Raw genomic sequence first — 16,771 nt, 5'->3', positions numbered from 1 at the left:
CTCTACATAAGCGCCATATGACCACTGCTTTTCACAAAGCTGGCATCCCGGCGTGTTTCTAAAGCAACATGGATACGTTTTAAGTGTCATACTGATCTGCTGAATAGGTCTGAGGGGCTTTGTCCACTAAAGCATTTTTTGCCAAGTGAGAACGCCAGACGTTCTTCTGAAAACATCCAGCTGGGAGCGCTTGAGAGCGCTTTAGGGGGACAGCGTTTTTTGTGGGGGTGGGGATTCAGCTTAGCGCTTTAGTTGCCACGAAATGGAATATCCACAAAAGTAATGTGAAGCAAGCACCTGACTCCAGCTGACTGTTGCTTAACTCGTGGATCCCGGGTCAACAAAACTTGACTCCAAGAACTGTTTCCCTCTGAGCAAGGTGTTCATTTGGGGATGTCAGGTAAAGACAGGGCGCCAGTAAAAGTCCTCCAGTGTTTTCAAGTAGCCAGTGAGATATTAGTCCAGCACCTTCTCCACTGTGGCCTGATGGCTAAGTAAATAATAACTGAGCATTCTACCCAAAGTTTAATTTGTGGCAACCTAAAAAAGCATCCAGTTTGGAAGAAGACGCTGTGGGATTTAGCATCCTGTAAAACACGCAGCCCTCAGCCATTGCAAAGTGCGGTGGGGGGAAAAAAATTGTTGGATACAGCCTCAAACTGTCAAAATAACTACAACGTTATTGATGATTTTTGATTCACTACATGCAGTTTGTTGATACCATCAAGATCAACCAATAGGAGTCCCCTTTTACCTGATGTAATTTAATAAATCTCAGAGAAATTAACTTTATAAAATGATTTGGTCTAAAAAAAATTGCTTGTTACAATGATTGTGGTTTGAGAAACCGTCTTAACAAGCACAGGCGGAGCTTCCACTCAGGATATTCAGGGTGTCTGGAAAGTGGAAAAACATCCCTCTTTTATGCAAAGTGTAGGGTTTAAAATCTGCATATTAACATGTAAAATCTGATTTTTGTTAGCAGCAGATGGTTTCTGGTTGGGCTTTCAGTACAACTGGTCAATTGCATTTAAGCAGGCTTACAGGTTGTATGCAGGCAAACAGTGTGTTTATAGAGCAAATGATGGAATGTATTTTGGGCCAGGGTTGAATGATAGCTTAGCTTTCTTCTTTTTTATCTGCATCCACAAAATGACCCATACACAGAACCAGAAGTCTTGGCCTTTGAGTCGAAGCCATCGTATGTAAGTCAATGGCAGCCAAAGACAGAAGCAGACTCAAGTGAAAAATCTGAGGTAAGATCAGGTGGACAAACAAAACAACAAACTATTGACTTTCAACTTAACAGTTTGTTTACGTTGTCCAACCACAAATTAACACTGACATTTATTAATCTTGACCACAATCCTCCCTAAACCACAAACCAGCGCTTTTTATTGTAACCGAACAAAATAACTCATCTAACTACCGAAAATTATTTAACGCAAATCAGTGTTTCCCTAAAACTAATCTGCCTGCCTACTTAATTATTTACCACAATCAATGAGTCATAAAATTAATTAATACTATCTCTCATTCATTCCACTGCCAAAATAGTCACTATTACTTGTTTTATTTTTTTCAAAGTTTTTGTCTGCTAAACAGTCGGTGACCAACTAAGGACTTTTTCTTACAGTAGGCCTCTGTGCCTTGTATGCATGTTTTGTTACACTACTACTTAGGCTCAGGTACTGTGGGGTTTTCTGATGACATGCAGCGTATTGTACATTTGTACTGAAAGACTGATAATATCCTTACATTCTTCAGTCTTGTTTTTTTTTTTTAATTTTCATGTGTTGTGGAAGTTTTCCAATTAAATAAAGCCTGCAGATGAGCGGTGAGCAGTAGCTAACATTCTTTAATCCAAACACACAGAACAGACAACCAAGCTTGTGGAGAGCCTGCATGACCACGGGGCAGGGTCAGCAGAGTCTCACTGAGCCTAGCATGGCTCTCAGTTAAATACCTTCTCCAGGAACAAAAGGCAGTACAGCTGTTTCACACCTTAAGGTTCACACTCCCTTGCTACCTCCCAGAGTCCTCGAAGAGACAAAAGACTCTTCCTGTGGAGTGGTCTGCTTCCCCCAACTTCCTTCTTACAGTATGGGTGTCAGACATGTTAAAATCCAGTGGCACCAAGGCATTATACAATAAAATAATGTGATTAGTACATAAGTAAAAGAAATTCCTTTACACATGTAATCTGCTCCATACATTGAAAAAATACAAGTAACTATCTAGAACAAGCACCTGCATTACCATTACAGGATGCATTCTGGAAGGTGCTTGCAGCAAAGCAATTTTATGTCTTATTTATTTGCTGCATAATTGCTATCATTTGGGATAAAACAACACAAGCACCATCTCTGATGTGACACACGACGGTCAAATGAGTCACAGAATAAAAGAAGAGCCAACCAGGGGCTTCCACTGGCAGCAGTAAAGTAAGATTATTTATATATTTATTTTTAAACATAATAACCACTTTTCACATTTATTAAGCACATTTGACTTTTTGGGGGTCAGCATTGATTCATCGGATATCTTAATTTTAATTTAAAAGCTAATGTAAAAATTACACACTGGATGCAGTGTAAACCAGTTTCAACATAATAAATATATATTCCATCGCTTTCTGAAATTGTGAGAGTAAAAAAAGCTTATTGTAATGGACTGTGATAGACATTATTTGATCAAGGTGCCTTTCAGAAAATGGATGGATGGAAACTTTACTTATATTCAAAAAGCTCTTAGGTTTCAGTTTCTTAGGAGCAGAGGTCTTTGCGTGGCCATGTATCGGTGCTAGCTTAGGATGTCCATTAACCACAGGGTGCTACATACGGTTAAGTGCAGACAGGTGTAATATTTTTCTTTGACAGACATCTGAGAGTTACATTATCTGACAGCAGCTTTAGAGCCAATGAATATGCATATGCCATGTCTTAATAACACAGATGTAATGATAGCTTAAATAAAAGCATCCCTTCTAGTAGCTACAGTGTTAGTAACCCTTTTATGCTAGCTTGTTCAGGTCAAGGAGCACGTAGCATAGGTTGCAGCCAAACAGTGAAAATATTCATTCAAAAAAGTTCCCAGTAGAGCTGGCAAGAGACCGCGAACATCTTACATTATTATACCTTCCTACTGAAGGCTACCACTGGACGGTGCAAAGAAGCTTCTGCCAAAACCACATGCCACATGCAAAACCATCAGGGAGGCAGCTCATGGAGCACAAGGCCAAGAACAAAGCAGTTAGCGTTCCAAATAGGGTAAAAACAGGAAATACTCAATAGATTGAAAACGCCATTTGTGTGTCCCTTAGGAGTCCCAACTGTGCTTTAATCAAATAAACCCCTCAGGTCTTAGCGTGTAGGTTTTTCTTTTCATGTTGCTTTTCTTTTTCCTTGTTGCCACTTCAAATGGATAAAAGCATCCTCACTCCCTCTCCAGCAACTTTGAGGACGCTTGAACTCATTCATTTTTAATACTACATGGCAAGAATGTGGAAATAGAGAATACTAACTATTAAAAAAAAGACGTAGAACTGGAAGTGCACAACGTGAAGGTCAAGAGAGGCAGCGTAGAAAGGATTTGTGCTCTCCAAGAACAGTTAAGAAAAAGTGACTTCTCATCTGACTGCACAATTCCTCCTTTTGCCTTTGTAATGACAAACAATCGCACCGCTCCACAAGTGAGTCACATGGAAGCGAGCCTTTTGACAAACATTGTCTTTCAAGAAATGACATCTCGCTTCACTCACCCCTCAAAGCTTAAGCGAATGATTCAATTAGTTGCTATGGTTGCTCAGAATGTGCAACGTGGAATTTCATGCAGTAAATTTCCCTTACTGCAGGCATGTTTATGCATGATGACTTCAGTGGATGTGGTATAATGTCACGGGTCAACTACTTTGTGTACATTTAACAGGCCTATCCGGTCATTGCACACAGACATGGAAAGCCAGTAAATAAAAGCACACAAGGACACATGCAGCTGCTGAAAATGAAGGACCACAAAAGTTGTGCACCTGTATGGAGAAACTTCCAACATAAAGTGACAGCAACAGCATCATTAGACATGTATATGGACACACATGTGTATGCACTGCATATGCTATTAAAGTTCCAGAGTGTTTCTGATGCAGTTCACTCACACCCAAACACAGAGCAGAAACAAATGTAAGCACAAGTAAGCGTTACACACACACACACACACACAACAAATAAAGTAAGAAAGGTTTTTATCACACTTACTGTTAAGCATTGCATATTCTCAGGCCGATTGGTCTCAGGGGCAGCACCATGGTTTGACAGCACAGCCTCTGAAATGTAGACAAAGGAATCACGGGCTGAGACAGTGCCTTTGGAGCACATTTCTCCCTGTGCCAATGCAAAATGCCCCGCTGGATGTACAAAAATAAAGTCCTCAAACAGTTCTGAGAGTCCATAAAAGTCGCTCGCATAGATAACAAGCAATTATGGCAACAGTTGTCTGGAGCAGCCTTTGCTGGGCTGGGAAACTTCAGAGCGCACATAAAAGGCAAAAGAAAAAAAAAGAGAGCAGAAGAAGAAGACAGGGCAGCCGCGAGAAGGAAAATCCCGTAAGATGCGAGGATCCAACAAACTGCCCAAGAGAGGAATGGAAGTGAGAACAAGTGAGAGGGAGGGAAGAATAGAGGGAGGAAAGGAGGGAGGGGTGAAGAAGAGAAAAGGAACTCCTCTCTCACTCTATTATCCGTCTGTCACAGGGCTCCTGGGAAGTTGCTATGGTTACAGGGACTCACGCCTCAGTGTCCTTTTAACTATAGCTCATAAAGGCAGCATTCAGCTTTAGGCCATGATGCAGATCTCCCTCACGCTCTCTCTCTTTTTCTCTTTCTGTCTGTGCTTTTACTTCTGTTTACATCTCTCGCTTAATATGTACACCTTTCCTTCTCAGTCTCTTTTTTTGCCTCCCAAACTTCAGACAGAGCCACCCATTCGTCACCCTCCAACCACTACCATCATCCCTTTGTTTGATGTGTCAATCCCCCTCCCCTTATCCCTCTCTTTATACTCTTGAGTCACACCCCTACCTCTCGCACCGTAGGAGAGGCGCGATCCTGTCTCAGACTGAAAATTTCAAAGTTTCAGCAAGCTCAGTCCAAACAGTCCCAGCGTAAATCAAAGAAAATAGCTGAGTAACCACTGATTTGCATTTTCTCCACACTTACACATTTCACTCAATAGATGCAGTAAATTGCTGAAACATGTAACATACATAGAAGTACAGTATGTAGGGCAAAAACAATGTTTGTACAATTCTGACGAGTATGAAGGTTAATACTCTGTATGATCACCTTTATTCTTCAACACAGTCTGAACACCTTTAGGCAAGCTAAACAGTCTTCAGGAATAGTTCTCCAGGATTCTCTAAGGACATTCAAAGCAGTTCTTTGGATTTTGGTTTTGCCTTTTGTTCTGTTCTTTGTCATGATGATCCCACACTACTTAAATAACGTTGCAGTCCGAGATCTGGGGAGGCCAATCCACAACTGACATTTTCATTGTGTATTTTTCTTTCCAGGTATGTTTTTAATGTATTGTGGTGACTTTTTTATGAACGTACTATATGATGCTGACACCAATCAGAGACTTTCCACATGATGGTACTGCACAGCAGATCAAAATTTGACTGTACTTTTCTGTATTCATAATTCAGTTCATTTTGACGAGATGCCCAACACCACTGGCTGAAATCGACCTCCAAACCATGAAAGAGCCTCCACTGTTATAAAGATGTATTATAAAAACAAAAATTTCAAATGCTACTGTAGAGTGGGGTTTTTTTTAAGCCCGCCCACCACTTCTTCTTTTCAGACACACTGCACATTATCCCAAGATATGCCAAGTAATTTTTAATATTAAAATATTAAAAATTCTGCTCTTTGGAAATCACCTTGTTGATGCAAAAGTACAGTTTTATGCCTGTCAGACTGTGTCATCTGTGGCATTTTTCACAGATTCAACAAAAGAAATGGTGCATAAAAACACAATTTAGTACAATCTTGAGTTTAGTTCCTTTTTATGCTTGAATGGTTCATATGTCAGTGTTAGGTGGCTAAAAATGGTTTGGTATAAAGACTGGAATGAAAATGACTGAACTTCAGAAAACCAAGAGAACTGTAGCTTAAGACCGCAATAAAAATGATCAGGAAATCTGTCTCCTTAGAAGCAAAATATAAAGTAATGAGAGGTGTCTAAGAATTTTTGCATGGTACTGTATTATTTATCTGTCATATGAGTGAAACATTATTTTTCTTTTTTGACTTCATTTCATTTGTTTTGCGGGGTGGAGGTTATTTGTTTGTTTTTTAATGAAAGGTAACTTTTGAACTTTATTATACATACATGAAAAAAAATTAAGCACTTCTCAACATTCTGGACACAATTTCCTGTGTAACCCTGTTGTAGTTTTTAAGTAAATCTATTAGCTGTGAGTCTGAAAGTTCCTGGGGTCTGGCAAAAAAGAGGGGCTAACCTGGCTGGCTTTAAGCCCAGAAGAGAAGCCTTTTGTCTGGGTAAGACATAAGTAGCACAGGCCATATGAGGGTAGAGGCATGCGGCAGCTAGCAGTGAGAAATATCCAACATGATTGAAGGGAAAGAAAGTGGTACAATGGCATATGGAAACAGTGGACAGTGGGAAAAGTACACACTAGAGAAATTCAAGAAAATGTGGGGAAAGGTAACAGAAGGGAGAAGTTGAATATTTGAGAAAGACAGGCAATGACAAGAGGGGGAAAAAACAAAAAGAAACAGAAGGCAAGAGTGAAAAAAGAAAAAAGAGAATTCAAAAGGTGCTGGCAGTGCATCGCTGTTGAGTCAGCCAGTGTCAGATCTGCCAGAACACTGAAGCCTTTGACTTTGCTTAAGTCCCTCATTGCAACACTCAATCACTTGACATCCAGGCCCTTTTTATTCACCTGCTGTCACCCACAAACAAACACTTGATGAAGAGAGCAGAAAGGCCAAGAAAAGAGGCGAATGTCTCCACTTCACTTTGGAAGTATCTTGAGATCAACTCAAGCAGCAGCAAACACTGTGTAAAATGCATAAATTAGCACAGCTAACTGACAACAGAATAGGAGTAGCAAAAGTACGTTTTAAAGATATTTAAACACACATAAGGTGGAGTGAGCAGCAGGTTATGATTTTTCCTCACTATTCAGGATGTTTAAGTCTGATATCCTGAATAACTTTGTGGGATATTTGATTTGGTGAGTTTATGGACTAAATGAAAACAGTCATGTTCAATGCATATTTTTAAGGGTGTAATGATCTTTCAACATCAAATAGCTGAAAACACATAATAAAACATAAAATACATTTTTTGAAAAAGCACACCATTGAAAAAAAATTATTTAATGTTAATTTGAGCTGAAATAAGTCCATCACTGGTAAATAAAAACAAAAACAAAACCAGTTTTTGAATTTCAATAAAGTAAAGAACCATTTTTTTAAAAGGTAACATATAGTACAATGAAAGCTCTACTTATTTACAAAAAGAAATCTAGGGAGTGTAATATATTCTGTGATTGTATTAGTTTAGAAACAGATCAATTTCAAGATGATTTTGACATTTACGTCATAATACATTTGAAGGAAATACTGTGTATGTCGAGATTAGGCTAATCTCAGATTTATTTTGAAAAGATTCTAAATAAATGAAGGCGTTTAAATGCAGTCAGGATTATTTAAATGTGACTGACTTTGTAATCTTCTAAAACAAAAATGATCATTTTAGATGTGAGAATTGACGGTATTCCAACTCTCACTTTTATTGTTGTCAGAACCTCTTTTGTATACACACTGCTTGATGTAGGAAGTGACTTTTGCCATGGCTGAACAAAGGTTTCAATTTATTGAACAACTAGAGTGGAATGGTTTAAAGCTGGGATCAGTGAACAAGCAGCCCTTATTCTGTGCTAGTCATTATCTACACAACAAAGATTGGAGAGTAAAACAACTATGCACACACACACACACACACACACACAACCACAGACACACACACACAAACCACCAGAGGTTTTTATAATGCAGTATGACTTATGTTTGATAGGATACCTTCTGGTACAAAAAGCTGCACAGCTGTCGGGGAATGACAGTCTCAGTGATTCAAGATTCAAACATTTCTTCAGCGTGATGACATCAAGATGACCTCTACCACAGTCTGTGTAAAGAAAAAAAATAAACTAAACAAATCCCTCAGGCAGAGATGTTGTTTGTAGGTTAGATGAAATTTGCATGTCTGTCTGAGTAATACTGCTTTAGTTTACCCAGTTTTGGGTTTTGTATTTTGCATTTGTTGTACAAACAGGATATTTTGGGTTTAAACTGGATATCACTTCAATCTGAGTTTATGGGTGGTTCTGGTAAATAGTTGTGTGACTCACCACAGAGCTCAATGCAGTGTGGTGCTCAAGGGAGTCTTTATTGGTCAGTGGACAAATTGATCCTCAAGGAAAGACAAGACACAAAGAGGTAGGGCAGCAAAAGTTGGATCCAGCTTAGTTTTTCCATATCATATATATAACAGTATTATAGTTACTGTCATAATTATTCTGTTGGGTAAACATTTATAACATATCCATGATGCATATCTGTCTAACTACTTGACTGCATGCTGTTCTGTCGTCCTGTCTTTGGTGTTTAACTGAAAGCACTTTCTGTGTCATTCATCCATCCTTTCATCGGTCTACGTATAATTGCCACCAGACCTTTTCCAGGACATAAGTAACATCCAAGCAGCAAGCTCCAGGGGTTTAAAAATTAAGCTAATGTGAAAGTGTATTCAAATTAGTCCCATTAGACTTTGTTAAAATGCCAAACTTTACATCAGAAATAAACAAAAACAGCCTGGCACAACAAGGTTTAGTATTTGTAACTAATTTCCTACTTGTTAACCATAAAAATCTGTGAATTATTTCTATGACTTACTCACTTACATTGTATTAAAGCTTAAAGTTATACATTATTAGGGTACCACATGTCACTTTGAGTGACAGGTGGGTGTTAAAACAGGCAGCTGTACTGCTCGGTCAACTGAACTGGACTAAACCATGTTTGTACTTTTCTATTTTGTGCTCCTTCCTCCTGATGTTGCTGTCCACTGAGATTGCCACATCTATTACAACTGCGGGCTTCTGCTCCTTGTCAACAAGCACTATGTCTGTTTGGTTTGCCAGCAGCTGCTGGTCTGTCTGGAACTTTAAGTCCCACAGGACCTTAGCACTGTTGTTTTAAACGACCTTCAGTGGTGTCTCCCATTGGGAGTTGGGTACTTCTAATCCATATGGCACACAGATGTTCCTATACACTATCTCAGATAGGATATGCCTCTCAGAGTACAGCCTGCAACCTGGGTCCAGTCGACTCTGGATCTGGTGCTTAGGGCTTGTTCTTGTGTTGCCATGATCAGAGCTTCTGTCCTTTCCTTTATGTCAGCCTTTCCTTGATAGCTCATCTCAGCGGGGGGCTTCTCCCTGTATTTGTGAACGCTTCACATTTCTTCCTAGATTATTCCTGGATTGTGGTTCTGGCACTCACTAATCCTCATTCTTCCTATTTCCATTGCTTGTCGAGCCTAAGAATCCTGGATGTTGGGTGTAGACCTCCATGCATTGTGAGGAGTTTTGGGGTCTTGACATTAGTGGCATCTACTTCCTCCTATGGTCAGCTTATTATTCTAGCTGGGTACCAAATGGTCAATAGGGTGCATGCATTGATGGCTTGGAGCTTACTCCTCCTGCTGAACTGGTTTCTCAGCACCTGTCATATCTTCTGGAGGCATTTGGCTTCTGTTGACCTTTGTGCATCTTTATCCTGGTCCCCGTTAGCCTGTAGGATACCCAGGTACTTGTAGCTGTCCTGCATCTCCGCTATTCTGCCCTCTTAGTTTATTTCAAACATTTAAAAGAACAAAGTATTGCTATTGACATATATCGATATTTAACAAACCAATACAATCCAAAACAAAATACCTAATATATCAGTTTTCTGCATATACAGTAAGTAACTCATATATGATGGTTGAAAGGGATGCTAGTGTACTTGTGTGTCCAGATTTGGTCACTTCTGGCTCCAAAAAAACAAAAACTCAAAACCTAAGGTTTCAAATTGTCCCTATGGCAGTTTTTCCTTTTCCTGAGAAACTGGACATTGAGGGTCATTATCTATTCACAGAGTCATTCCTGTCATCACACTGAAAGAAAGCACAGTGACATTTCTGCCACAGATTTCAACAGATAATAACGTCTTTTTTTAAGAATAATCTCTACAGACAGTGGATGAGATGTCTATATGACAAAACTTTCTGTAGAAAACGAAGGCTAACTTTATGATAGTGTTTGTTATTATAATAAGACAGATGTGCCATATATTATTTTATTTTTTTGTTTTGTTTACAAACCTAAAACCTTTGTTTCTGTTGAGCTGACACAAGCCTTGAGATGCATCTACAACTACTAAATGAGAGGACTTTCAAAAGTCAGAAGATCATTACCTATTCTAATGCACAATTTCACACAGTACTCATTTACTAACTGGTGCTTGAAGATGCTTTTCTTTCTCTATTATCTTGTAAAGGGGTAAAAGTGCACATAAGCAACTAGAGGTCAGCAAATTAATATGAAAAAATATATACTATACAATTCAAACAACAACATCCTTGCTGTTAGACAGAGGTTATAAACACCTTGTACAGTGACTTTCTGTCTTATCCACTTTTGCTTTGTGTTCTTCACCCACTCCCTCTCCTGCTTACTATATAAAGACGCTGCCTAGCTGTCACTTCTACTGAGGCTGGCCAACAAAGAAATGTTTCAGCTAATGTCCTGCCCACAATATTGAGCTTAACAGAAAACAAAACTTTTTATTCATGTTTTAATCACATTTCCATTGCATTGGGGGCAATGTTAATGATCTATCACCGTCTGTTTTGACTCTTTAGCTATTCTGTTTGATTGCATGACAAAATTACATTAAAAAGTAACATGAAGCCTTAGGTAGGCTACAGCAATGCATCTGTAAGAACATAAAGGCTATATTCCTTTTTGCAAATACACTGACTGGACACTTTATTAGTTACACACTGCTAGTACTATGTTGAACCTCTTTTTGTCTTCAGAACTGTTTTAACTATTTGTGCTTTAATTATTCGTGGCACAGATTCAACAAGGTGCTGGAAATATTACACCACATACCACAGGCGCTCTACTGGACTGAGATCTGATGACTGTGGAAGTCATTTGAGCATAGCATACATTGTAATTTTCAAGAAACCAGTTTTTGTGACATAGCATGTTGCCATGCTCAATGCAGCCATCAGAAGATGGCTAAGGAAAGGCAACATCAATGTTGAATGGCACATCCCATCCAGATGTTGTCTTTTTCAGAGAAGGCCTTGCATATTTCATCAAGACAATGTTAAACTACATACTGCATCTATTACAAGGCATGGCAGTCCAGATCTTTCACCAACTGGTGCGTCAATAAATGAAGAAAAGAGAGAACATCCTCTCAAAAGTCCAGCAGCTGGTCTCCTCCATTTCCAGACGTTTATGCACAGTTTTTAAAAAAGAGGGGAAACTACACAGTAGTAAACACTTTCCCAGCTTTTATGTGACATGTTGCCAACATCAAAACCAATATGCGGTAATAGTTTTCTTAAAATGACACATTTTGTCATTTTCACATTCTATTGTGAATAAAATGTCGGTTTATGAGATTTAGATTTTACACAGCATCCCAACTTTTTTAGAATTAGTCTTCTAAATAGATGTGCATCAAATATATTGTGTGTTTGATCAGAAATGATAAATACCAGAAAAACCAGAAATAGTCAAACACATTTTAAAAATTACACAAGAATAACACATATTTCTAAAACAAAAGGTGAGTGTTGACCTAATTCTTCTTGACCTCGGCAACAGCTGAGCAACCCACTCACGATTATTGCACGATGCCAGATTGAATAAGACAATATGATGACTTCTGGGCCCTCTGCTCAGCCGGACAGTAATGACAGACACATTTCATTTCCTGTTTCTGTCCTGAGCAAGGGAAGACAGCCAGAAAGGATTATGTCAGATGGCTGTTGATTCAGTGTTGCCTGATTGTCCCTGATTCAGTTTGAGGAAAAAAGGATTTAAAGAGAAAAAACATAGAAATGTTTAGAGGTTGGGATTTTTAAAAAGTCCCTAGAAATCTCCAGTTTGAATAGTGCCTACAAATTCAAGAAATTCAACAGCATCTTCATGATGTTCAGCAGTAATAATGTTATAGTTTTTTACAGCATTGGATACTTTGATGATATTTGGAGTTATTTTATGTTTATTCTATACTGCATTTGCTCTATTAATTCCTGTTATTGACTTTTTGGTTTAATGCACATTGCTGCCATAATACATTATTGCATTTTTTAAAGCTTTCCTTGCAATCGTCTACATAGTTTTACCAGATAATCTGTCTGCATTTGTTTAACTTGACAAGCACTTTAATGTGACTTTTAAAAACGACTGCTATAAATGAGCAATATGGTTATTATAAAGTAAAATAGTTAAACCAACAAGATCATCAACAGTACTAATGAACACGTGAATCGGTCTTTCTGTGACAGATCTACTTCTCCTGTCACCTCCTGTGCACAAGCTGCTTCCTCCATATAAACTAAAATGGGAAGTGGTGGAGAGGAATTTAGTTAATCTAATTAATAATATGTGTTTAAAGTAGTTTTATTGTTAAGATGAAACAAAAAACAGGTGAGCTTTTCAAATTCACAACTCTGGACCAACTACAGTGTCTGTGTACACCAGGGCGACCAGGTGTCCCACTTTATAGAGGGAGCGCACATCGTTTTTATTCCTTGTCCCCCTGTTCCACATATTAAGACAGTGGCCCACATTCTGATTGGCTCTAGCCTGCAATACACTTTTCCAAAGTCTGGCTTTTAGCCAATGTACGTAAAGAAAGCAGGGAAGGCTTTCATCATAGTCAAGAGCAGGTTATCCTGTGTTTTGCTGCCAGTGGAGAAAACTTGTTAGTAACAAAGTCACAAGTGATGTGCATTTTGGCCGAACATGATGGAAACAGAATGAAAATAAAAGAACAAAAAATCCCCGAAAACTACATATAATTGGGTGAAGCTGTTGGAAGGCACTTCCTTTGCTTTTTTGCCAGGGTTATTTTTCAATTTTGTGTGAGGGAAACATGGTATAAAGTGACATGGAACATGTGAGTCATAAATGGCTCAGAATCTTTTAAAGAAGTCAGGTGTGCCCATAAGAGACGTTCAGATATGTAGCTGCATTCTTACTGAAGCCCAAAGAGAATTACGAGACAATTACAGTATTGCTTAGAACCAACTTAAGCTTCCTTTTACGCCCGTTATTCTTAGTTGGTGAGAGAGCTGGAAAATTGGCTACCTCTCAGCACTACTGTGTTTTAACACTGTGCCCCCCAAAACACTACTACTCCCTTTTCCTTTTATGGGGATGTGCTTGTCTTAGTGTATGCTGTCAGAGTACAAGTTTGAAAGGATTTCCTTTCTTATTTTGTTTTTTCTTTATTTCATTCCAGAATCTGTGTACCCATCAGCTCTCCTAGAGTAACTGCCTGTCTCCTGGAATCTCCCCCATGCTCTTGAGACTGTGCAGGGAGACACAGCAAACCTTCTGGCGATGGCATGTGTTGATGTGCCATCCTGGAGGAGTTCCGCACATCGCCTCATGCCACCAGTAGTGACACTGACCAGAGTCTAATGCAAAACTGGTGAAAATGAGGAGAGAGAAAGTGTCAAAAATGTCCTCCAACTCTAAAACCATTCTCATTGTCAATGAGGTTGTCTAATTGTCTCCCCTCTAGTGCACCTGTTGTTAATTTTATTACCACCAACACAGCTGATACTGATCAACAACCCCCTCTGCTACTTAACTGGCTGGATCAATATCCCAGAAGTTTAACTGACTTGATGCTTTACTCTGATTAAAAAGTGTTGCGTTCATTTTTTTTGAGCACTGTCAGACCTGTCAGTATGCTGATATGAACAATCCACAGAGCTTGCAGGCTTCCTCCCATCTCGTTCACTTACTTCTGCCTACTTTCTGCAGACTCAACATGTCTGCCTATCAAATTAATTCAGATTTACTTCATGTACATGTGCCATCTCAGTTTCTTGCCTCTGACCCCAACACATTGAAGTGTCCGCCCACTTTAGATTGAACTCCATGCTATTAGTAGACTGCAGAGATTCATGGTTGGGATGCAACTAAATGCCAAACACACCCACGGTCAGACTGTGCATGCATCTGTCTGCACCTCTTATTAGTGTCATTATGTGACAAGTTAGGTGGGAGAGACTACACTTTTATTACAGGCCTTTTCCCTCAGTGGATATATTGACTTGTGTGACATAAGCAATACCTCTGTTGTGCTCAAAGGTCTTGATATCAGGACCGCAAAACTAAATTAGCTCAATGGAATTAATTTTATTCACGATAGCTTTGCTCTTTCACGTCAGGTCAGTCAGTTTTCTGAGAAACATTCTTGCAGTCAGGTCAAAAAGTTTGGTAACCTCACTTCATCCAGTTCAAACCTGAGCAGAGATTTAAATAAGCAGTGATTTTATGATGGCAGCTTTCATCCATCAAATGTGACTTTCATTTCACCTTTGTCTTATTGTGTGGGTTAAATAACAGCCGACAGTGTCAACACAGCACAATGTGTAGCGCAGATTGGAGCCTTTGGGGTCAAGTGCTTCGTTCAAGCCCAAGTAGCTGTAAGCCTAGGGTCAGGTTCACCCTTCAGAGCGCGCGGCAGATGCATGCCCGTCAGACATTCAGTACACAACCTTGCAAAGATCGCACACACACGCAAACTCCTCGCCAGTGTTAACCAGAACAAATATACAGCAAACACACTTCCCCCTCCCCCACACTCATGCCCACCCCCCTCCAATATACGTTTATAATCACACAGTGTCCGTTTTAATCTGCTGATCTAAAGGCGCGGCGTGCCATCTGGGAAAGCTTGGCAGTGTTTATGTACGCTTGTGCACTTTGTCTGGGTCCCCGTTCGTCTATCCTAAAACAGTGAAACAAATGTGAATATGATGCAGATGACACACTTATTAAGCACAAACCCAGAGGGTGCTCCGCTATTTTTTGCTTTCACGCACATACAGACCACCTGACCCACATCGTAAGCTTGTTGGAGGCAAGTGCGTTACCCATGGTCAAAAGCACACACACGTACATGTCACTCTGGGTCAGCTGTCTCTATTGACACACAACGCTCAAGCTTAAAAAAAAGCAGAGGTATGAGATTTTTTGCTTCTCTCTTAATATTAATCAATAAACGCACCGGCATGGATTAAAGCACCGAAGTAACACATTCTTCATTTTGTGTTTTTGTGTTTCATCTCACGTAAATGTATCAACCACGTATTTAGAGGATAAGCTCTGAATACATCCTGCAGAGTGTAGAACAGCATTTTAGAAACTGCATACAAGATTACAGGAGCTTAAAAGAGGATCCTAGAACTGCGATACAAAATGTGTCCTTGCTATTACGCCTCATCTCACAAAAAGTTGTTTAGCTGCCATTCATCAACAGCTTCTCAACTCATCTTAACCAAAGTTAAGATGGCAGCCTTTTTGTTGTAGCCCTACAGTGTAATTAGCTGTCAACGCTAAGCGATGGATAGATTTTGTTGTGGAGGCATGCATGAGAAAATTCTGGCCCTGCCAACAAAGTAAAGGAAGCAAAAGTTTGGACAATCTGATACTTAGATTGTCAAACTATGATTCCAAACAGTCTCTCTACTATGGCCGTTTTAAATACCTTTTTGATTCATGTAAATATTTTTTTAAAAGCAGCGAATGGATGGATGTTTTTAAAAGCACCGATATCATGTTTTGATCACATATCAGAGTTTGAAAATGTACATTAAATGTATTTATTCATTGTTGGTTTTTATTTTTGTTCTTCTGGTCATAATTTCTCTAAAGAAGCACATAAAGTTTTCTTCCTCATCAGGTCAGCTTGATGGTGCATCATGTGCACATGGCTGCCAGTCTCATAAATGCAGTTTAGCATATTTCTGCATCCAGGGATTTGGCCTGGCACAGCCAAGGCTCTGCGATGGCACAGGTCTCTGAGCGAGGGATTAGTCAGACACACTGATCCAAACTGTGCACCTCTGGTGAGAGTCTGTGGACATTAACATGGATTAACTTGCTGACCAGTAAAATGCTTGTTTCAACAGAAGAGGTTTGCTAATAAACTGCGACATTCTTTCATAGTGAATTTGGTATTGTGGTGTTATGGGAGCGTAGCTGTTAACATGCACTGCCTTTGAAGTCAGGAGCAGGTATGAAGATATTTTTGTTCTCAGCTTCTGATCAGATCAGTCTTTAAACTGTTTAGACTGCTTTGACAAAATTACCTAAAAAGGAAATTTTGCATTACTATGCAAATATACAACTAGTTTGTCAGACTAAGCACATTTTCCACAACACAAAAGTCAGATGAGAGACTTTTTGTTAAGTAGAGTGAAACAGCAAAGTAAGTAAGCATAGAGTTTGGGTGCTATTAGCTTTTCTATTGTAGCTAAAGTTGAATTCTTAAGTCTAACCAAAATGTTTCCTTGTTTTTTTTTGTTGTTGTTTTTTTACATACAACAATAAATAACGTCATAAACGCTGAAAAAACCAACATCTGGATGCGAGCATA

General features: G+C 39.2%; 1 protein-coding gene across 1 annotated transcript in view; it reads right to left on the bottom strand.

Moving 5' to 3' along the window:
* Positions 1 to 16,771, bottom strand: part of rgs3a (regulator of G protein signaling 3a) — a 130,831-nt gene that overhangs the window by 99,891 nt on the left and 14,169 nt on the right. Inside the window, exon 5 of the mRNA XM_039614803.1 lies at positions 4,254 to 4,321. Coding sequence (XP_039470737.1) covers positions 4,254 to 4,321 — 68 coding nt within the window. The remainder of the gene's footprint in view (positions 1 to 4,253; positions 4,322 to 16,771) is intronic.

The sequence above is a fragment of the Oreochromis aureus genome, linkage group 7, assembly GCF_013358895.1.
Source record: "Oreochromis aureus strain Israel breed Guangdong linkage group 7, ZZ_aureus, whole genome shotgun sequence".
NCBI classification, from domain to species: domain Eukaryota; kingdom Metazoa; phylum Chordata; class Actinopteri; order Cichliformes; family Cichlidae; genus Oreochromis; species Oreochromis aureus.
The sequence above is the reverse complement of the archived record's forward strand: the minus strand, read 5'-3'. Positions and strand labels throughout refer to the sequence as shown.